This window comes from Pongo pygmaeus, chromosome 6, assembly GCF_028885625.2.
Source record: "Pongo pygmaeus isolate AG05252 chromosome 6, NHGRI_mPonPyg2-v2.0_pri, whole genome shotgun sequence".
Lineage (NCBI taxonomy): Eukaryota > Metazoa > Chordata > Mammalia > Primates > Hominidae > Pongo > Pongo pygmaeus.
Window position 1 is genome coordinate 101,594,436 of NC_072379.2, and position 8,054 is coordinate 101,602,489.

Consider the following 8,054-nt stretch of genomic DNA (forward strand, 5'->3'; position numbering starts at 1 on the left):
CTTCACACTTAATTAATTTTCATTATTGACATTCAAAATATACTCAACAAAAATAAAACTTTGCTTGTAATATGAAACAAGCACTCAAAGGACCTCAAATAGTACCAGATTTACATTTTTATTAGGTTTGTTTGTGCTAAGAATTACAGATTTGCAAAGAGTAACTTTGCATTTTAACTTTTAGATAGATTTTCAGAAAGCAATGAGTAGCAACTGTGTTTTACAGTGACAGAGGTAAGAGAACGACAGTTTCTTTCTGAATAAAGACTGACGGAATATTCCACAAGGGTGGTAGAGAGTAAGTTAGAATTACCCTTATTGTTAACAATCTCTACATTGGTGCTGCAAAACTTTTGGCTAGAGAATACATATTCAAAAGCTAAATTTCTTTTCTTTTTTTTTTTTTTAAATGAGACGGAGTCTCACTCTCTCACTCTGTTGCTCAGGTTGGACTGCAGTGGTACAATCTCCGCTCACTGCAACTTCTGCCTCCCGGGTTCAAGTGATTCTCATGCCTCAGCCTCCCAAGTAGTTGGGCTTACAGGCATGCGCCACCGCACCTGGCTAATTTTTGTATTTTTAGTAAGAGATGGGGTTTCACCACATTGGCCAGGCTAGTATTGAACTCCAGCCTCAAGTAATCTGCCTGCCTTGGTCTTCCAAAGTGTTGGGATTACAGGTGTGACCCACTGTGCCTGGCTAAAAATCAATTTCTACAAGGCCAATAAAAAGAGTGGATTTAGGCCGGGTGCGGTGGCTCACGCCTGTAATCCCAGCACTCTGGGAGGCCGATGTGGGTGGATCACCTGAGGTCGGGAGTTCGAGACCAGCCTGACCAACATGGTGAAATCCCATCTCTACAAAAAATACCAAATTAGCCGGGCGTGGTGGCACATGCCTCTAATCCCAGCTACTCGAGAGGCTGAGGCAGGAGAATCGCTTGAACCTGGGAGGCGGAGGTTGTGGCGAGCCAAGATGATGCCATTGCACTCCAGCCTGGGCAACAAGTACGAAATTCTGTCTTAAAAATAGAAAGTGGATTTAACAGAAGCATATGAATGTTTCTTTTACAATTAATAGCACATTTTTAATCTTTTGAGAAACAAAGAATTCTTTCACCTTAAAACACAAACTATTTTCACAGTTCTATTATCAATTCTAATTAACAAATTTATCTGTACTGAGACATATTTGGTATTTGTATGCTATTCTTTTTTTTTGGAAACAGAGTGTCGCTCTTGTTGCCCAGGCTGGAGCGCAATGGCGTGACCTCGGCTCACTGCAACCTCTGCCTCCTGGGTTCAAGCGATTCTCCTGCCTCAGCCTCCCAAGTAGCTGGGATTACAGGTGCCCGCCACCACACCCAGCTAATTTTTTTGTATTTTTAGTAGAGACAGGATTTCACCACGTTGGCCAGGCTGGTCTCATACTCCTGACCTCAGGTGATCCACCCGTCTTGGCCTCCCAAAGTGTTGGGATTATAGGTGTGAGCCACCACGCCTGGCCAATGCTATTCTTTCATATAGTAAAACTTTGCCAACACTTGTGCGTGGCAAATGGACTTTTCTGGCATTTATGTATACTGGAATAACTATTCACATGCATTACCATATGCTTTGTCTAGAATCATGCCAGCCTTTAAACAAATCCAGTTTAAAATAATCTGATAAATTCCTTCACTTTGTTAAAAAATATTTCCTATGATTTTCCTAAATGTAAGCAGTAATGGGGACAATTTTGAGTTCATCTACTATGCTAAGTACTGACTAATAATTTTTAGCATAGACATCTTCCTCCACGTATAATACTTCCTCTTCTTGACAGGCCCTGACTCCCTACTCCTTTTCCATGTGGCCACATTCTTACCCTCTCTGACCTCAATATCCATTCTCTAGAGTGGAGGGCAGAACATTCTCCTAAGACAGAAAACTGATCACCTTCACCTCTTATCTCTTTCACTAAACTTTATTAATCAGTTGAACTGATCACGTGTATAAGAAATTATGTCCACAGGATTGCAAAGCATAGGACATTTATGAGCATTAAGGGATGGTGTTTTATAAGGCATATGAAGACTGGGGTCCCAACATTACCCTGTCCCATGCCAAATTTTAACCTTGTCAGTGAAAACAACAATAAAACATCAGACAACTTTTCTTGGACAGAAGACAGGGTGATATCTACAAAGGTGTGACCTAAGATTACAAAATAACATTAAAAAAAACCCAAAAACCAAAAAACAATAAAAAGGCAGTATCCACTAAGTGCAGCTGCTATACTTCTAAAGAGAGGTGAAGTATTATTTTTTAAAAGCTTGCCATTGGGGGAGTATTCTGTATCCACACACACACACCCATCCTAATTTCTTATCCCTAACGGGAAAGTCTATATGTAAAATGGATTGCTTTCTTCTGATTCTGAAGGCAGGGGAGACCGTGGTTTTTTGCTTGTTATGACAGTATAACACATGCTGTTAAATGTAGTTATGGCTGCAGACTATGATACTGTATATCTTTTAAAAAGCATAGCCAGCCTGTTCCTATACAAGATATTTGATTATTTCAAAATAACTAAGTACTTACGAGCTGCTTTGATCTGTCTCTGTGTAGCCTTGTATCTCACATGGCCAAGTCCAAGAACTGCATAATGATCTTGGTTCTGGAAAAAAAAACACAAAAGGGAGTCAAATTTGAAATGGAGCCAATATATTCCATCCCTTGTGTTCTGGTACCTTAATACAGCATTTCCCAAAGTGACATTTCATCAGGAGTCCAGTAAGAGGTTCTGTATAAACCAGGGTCTATGGTCAGGTAAGGCTGAGAAATGTGGATTAGGCTGGGTGCCATGGTTCATGCCTGTAATCCTAGCACTTTGGGGGCCCAGGTGGAGGATTGCTTGAACCCAGGAATATGAGGCCAGCCTGGGCAACAAAGTAAGATCCCTGTCTCTACAAAAAAATTTTAAAAAATTAGCTGGGTGTGGTGGTGTGTACCTGTAGTTCCAGCTACTCAGGAGGCAGAAGTAGCAGGATTGCTTGAGTCTGGTAAGTAGACGCTGCAGTGAGCTGTGATCATGCCACTGCACTCCAGGATAGGCGACAGAGCAAGATCTTGTCTTTTTTTTTTTTTTTTTAATGATTTTAAGATTTATTTTTTTGAGATGGAGTCTTGCTCTGTTGCCCAGGCTGGAGTGCAGTGGTGCCATCTTGGCTCACTGCAACCTCTGCCTCCCGGGTTCAAGCAATTCTCCTGCCTCAGCCTTCCAAGTTGCTGGGATTACAGGTACACACCACCACGCCTGGCTAATTTTTGTATTCTTAGTAGAGATGGGGTTTCACCTTGTTGGTCAGGCTGGTCTCAAACTCCTGACCTCAGGTGATATACTTGCCTTGGCCTCCCAAAGGGCCAAGGGATTACAGGTGTGAGCCACTGCACCCGGCCAAGACCCTGTCTTTAAAAAAAAAAGAGATAGGCTGGGCATGCCAGCTCACGCCTGTAATCCCAGTGCTTTAGGAGGCTGAGGTGGGTGGATCATGAGGTCAGGAGTTTGAGACCAGCCTGGCTAACATGGTGAAACCCTGTCTCTACTAAAAATACAAAAATTAGCCGGGGGTGGTGGCGCCCACCTGTAATCCCAGCTACTTGGGAGGCTGAGGCAAGATAATTGCTTGAACCTGGGAGGTGGAGGTTGCAGTGAGCCAAGACTGCGCCACTGCACTCCAGCCTGGGCAACAGAGTGAGACTCCGTCTCAAAATAAAATAAAATAAAAAATAAATTAAAAAAAGAGGTAAATATGGACTATTATATAGCCTCCTTGATGATTTGTATGCACAAAAGCCTAAGAAAGGCTCTGAGAAGTCCTGTAATTAGATTTAAAAAATAAACAAACAGAAACCTGTAAAACCTAGCATTTTCCAAACTTACTTGACCAAAGACCCCTTTTATCTCTTAGCACCTGTTGATAGCTTATGGCCATCCTATGGAACTTATGGCTACATGTTCTTGTTTACTTATTATGTCACTGGAATATAAGCTGTGTGGAAGCATTAATACTGTCTTGTTCAGTACAGTATCCTCGGCACCCAGAACAGTATCTGACATGGTGTTTGATCCATACTTGATGAATGAAAATAAACTGAACAAGTGAAAGAACCCTGCTACCTTACTCTGATACAATCTACTTCTTTCTATACCAAAGACCTTCTTCCTCTTATAGATCTCAACACTCCCCAGTTCTGTCTTTTCCTGACTCTGCCTTCTCCTGAAGTTACTATCTTCTCTCATTTTCTTTACTACCCAGCTTTGAAAGAGTACTTTACACTTTGATCCTACTTCATCACTTCCTAATCACTCCTCATCCACTGTAATCTCTTGCCTTCCCAATCATTTTACTCAAACTGCTTTCAATGAGGACACCGAAACTTTTAGTTTGCCAAATCCAATGGTTTTTTTTTTTTGAGATGGAGTTTCACTCTTGTTGCCCAGGCTGGAGTGCAGTGGCACGATCTCAGCTCACTGCAACCTCCACCTTCCAGGTTCAAGCGATTCTCCTGTTTCGGCCTCCTGAGTAGCTGGGATTATAAGCATGTGCCACCACGCCCGGTCCAATGTTTTTTAAAATAATTTTTCATGTTATGTGATTGACCTCTTTCTGAAGCAGTGACACAGGTGACTCTCCCCACCCCTCCTTTTTTTTGAGACAGAGTTTTGCTCTTGTTGCCCATGCTGGAGTGCAATTGTATGATCTCGGCTCACAGCAACCTCCACCTCCTGGGTTGAAGTGATTCTCCTGCCTCAGCCTCCCAAGTAGCTGCGATTACAGGCATGTGCCACCACGCCTGGCTAATTTTGTATTTTTAGTAGAGATGGGGTTTCACCATGTTGGTCAGGCTGGTCTCGAACTCCTGACCTCGGGTGATCTGCCCACCTTAGCCTCCCAAAGTGCTGGGATTATAGGCATGTGCCACTGCACCCTGCCTCTTTTTCCCTCTTGCTCCTCCCTTAGTTTCTGGAAGAATACGGTGCCTGATGTTGAGGAAGTATTTCTTCAAATAACAAAGTGTCTTTTTCTTTGTTTTCTTTCTACTTCTGTCACCCTTCTTAGTATCTTCTGCTGTTTTTCCTCCTCTTCCTACCCCTTAAATATCCATGCTCCTCAATGTTGTCTTTTTCTTTTAAAATGGATAAGGTGGTGGGAGAATCAGCTAACACTTTCTGAGTGCTTACTTTTCTAAATGTTTTATACATACGCTTTAGCTTATTTAGTCCTCTAAACAACCAATGACATAGGAACTCTTATTATCCATTATTTGTTTGGCATTTATCGTGCGGCAAGTACTAGCTTAAATGCTTTATAAGCATCCTTTTATTAATCCTCAAGATAAACCTTTGAGCTGTCAATCTCACTGTAGCAACAAGGGAAATGAGGTACACACATATCTGGGAACTTTCCCAAGGTCCAAGTGCCCCAAATGGCAGAACCAGATTTGAATTCAGGCACTCCAATTCCACAGCATACACATTTAACTATTATACAAGTACCTACTAAAGCATTATCTATTTGTTTATACTTTTGTCCCTTGCTGTTGTCATTCAATTCCTCACAGCAACCACCACTATGTGCCAATGACTTCAAAAAGTCTTTGGCTCTAACCTCTTTTCGGAGTCATAGACCAATTTCTAACCATCTACTAGACAGCTTCACCACTATGGTACCAAAACCTCAGTCTTCACATAGTCAAACTTGGACACAAACAGCACCTCCCACAAACATTCTTATCCTCATCCCAGCATTGGTTACTGACCACACACTCTAGCAGGTCACTCAAGCTCTAATGCTGGGAAGGACCTCTGAATACTTCTCTTTCTCTTGTGCCACATAGCCAGGGTCACCAAAGCCTGTTAATGCTACCTTCAAAAAAAGGCAAATCTGACCCCTCTTCCTCAAAACCCAGCCACATAGTAAGTTCAAGGATTCAGTCACAGGTCTGCCTTAGTGCACTAGCGCTATTAACAGTAAACCATTCACTTCCCCTCCGGCCCCTTGCCCCCTTTCAAGCAATTTCCTGTACTGCCAAGGGAATTACTTTTCTCAAATTAGCTAAGAAACTTTTCATGGTATCTTACTGTCCTCAAAATAAATTTTAATTCCTTCGTTAGCATGGTGTAAAAAGGACACAACAGAGTTTGGTCTAGTGTCCTTTTAAAGACACTAGATTTCTCATCACCATACTGCATGTACCCTATATGACTTATCAATCCCTCAAGAGGCACTACATATTCTTTTACTCCTTTGTGTCTTTGTATATCTTACTCCTTCTGCCCAGAATACTTTTCTCACTTCTCTGCTTCACTAATTGTCCTTTTAAGACCAGTGCAAACATTATCTTTTCTGTGAACTCTTCCTGGATTTCTCCAGCAGAGACAGTATCTCATGGCTAGTGCTAACCCACTCAACACTTAGTAATAAACAGATGCTAAATTATAGTCATCTTGCTGAATCATCTTAAAACATGTTTATTAATGGAAAACTCGCAAGAAAATTGTCTATGTCTAACAAAGCATCTAACTGAACAAAATTTTCAGATATTAAATACCTTCCAGTCTTTGGGATCAAGTGTTTTCAGCATGGGAAACTCTTCCAACTGCAATTCTTCATCTTCTGATTCCTCAGATAACTCTTTCTTATCCTCCAGTTCCTGAAAAGAGGCAGAAGCATTTCTGTTTCTCCTCTTAACAAAAGCTTCAAACCATCTTCCCACAGGTTCAACTCGACAGAGTGTAGAGGCTGTGATTGAAAGTGTTAAGAGAGGCTTCAATGTATTGCATGGAATAAATATGTTTCAAGGCAATTAATTTTTTCAGGAAATAAAATCAAAACAGTGATACCAGCATATACTTTTAAAACCACCGACTAAGAAAATAATTGCAGTCATCCAGTTTACATGAGGGTTAGCAAGAAATTATCCTTTTCTAGTATTAAAGAGTATTTAATCAACCTCTTCCAGTTATCTGACAAAACCAAAAAAACTCAGTAATGTCAACAATAAATCGGAACTTTTTTGGGGATATGAGAGTAAGGTTAGGAACAAGAAGAAATGTTGCAAACTACTTTACTTTTAGACAAATTATTTTTTTTTTACTTTTTTTTTTTTTTTTTTGAGATGAAGTTTTGCTCTTACTGCCCAGGCTGGAGTGCAATGGCGAGATCTCGGCTCAATGCCATCTCCACCTCCCGGGTTCAAGTGATTCTTGTGCCTCAGCCTCCCAAGCAGCTGGGATTACAGGCATGCACCACCACGCCCGGCTAATTTTGTATTTTTAGTAGAGATGGGGTTTCTCCATGTTGGTCAGGCTGGTCTCGAACTCCCGACCTCAGGTGATCTGCCTGCCTTGGCCTCCCAAAGTGTTGGCATTACAGGCGTGAGCCACTGCGCCCAGCTAGACAATTTTCTTTTTTTTGAGACGGAGTCTTGCTCTGTCACCCAGGCTGGAGTGCAATGGTGCGATCTTGGCTCACTGCAAGCTCCGCCTCCCGGGTTCAAGTGATTCTCCTGCCTCAGCCTCCCGAGTAGCTGGGACTACAGGCGCCCGTCACCTCCTCTGGCTAATTTTTTGTATTTTTAGTAGACACAGGGTTTCACCATGTTAGCCAGGATGGTCTCGATCTCCTGACCTCGTGATCCACCAGCCTCGGCCTCCCAAAGTGCTGGGATTACAGGCATAAGCCACTGCACCCGGCCTAGACAAATAATTTTAATAAAGTAATAAATAGTGATAAATTGTCACAAAGAGCTAGCCTCACCAAAAATAAAAAATCTAAAAACAACTCAAACTATCTTTTTTTTTTGAGACAGAGTTTTGCTCTTGTTGCCCAGGCTGGAGTGCAATCGTTCAATTTCGGCTCACTGCAACCTCCGCCTCCCGAGTTCAAGCGATTCTTCTGCCTCAGCCTCCCAAGTTGCTGGGATTATAGGCGCCCCACACGCCCAGCTACTTTTTTGTATTTTTAGTAGAGACAGGGTTTCACCCTGTTAGCCAGGCTGGTCTCGAAC

General features: G+C 42.0%; 1 protein-coding gene across 1 annotated transcript in view; it reads right to left on the minus strand.

The window, feature by feature from the left end:
• Nucleotides 1-8,054, minus strand: part of DNAJC2 (DnaJ heat shock protein family (Hsp40) member C2) — a 32,596-nt gene that overhangs the window by 22,902 nt on the left and 1,640 nt on the right. Inside the window, exons 2-3 of the mRNA XM_054494984.2 lie at nucleotides 6,597-6,787; nucleotides 2,583-2,658 (exon numbers count right to left, since the gene is read on the minus strand). Of these exons, the coding sequence (XP_054350959.1) occupies nucleotides 2,583-2,658; nucleotides 6,597-6,787 (267 nt within the window). The remainder of the gene's footprint in view (nucleotides 1-2,582; nucleotides 2,659-6,596; nucleotides 6,788-8,054) is intronic.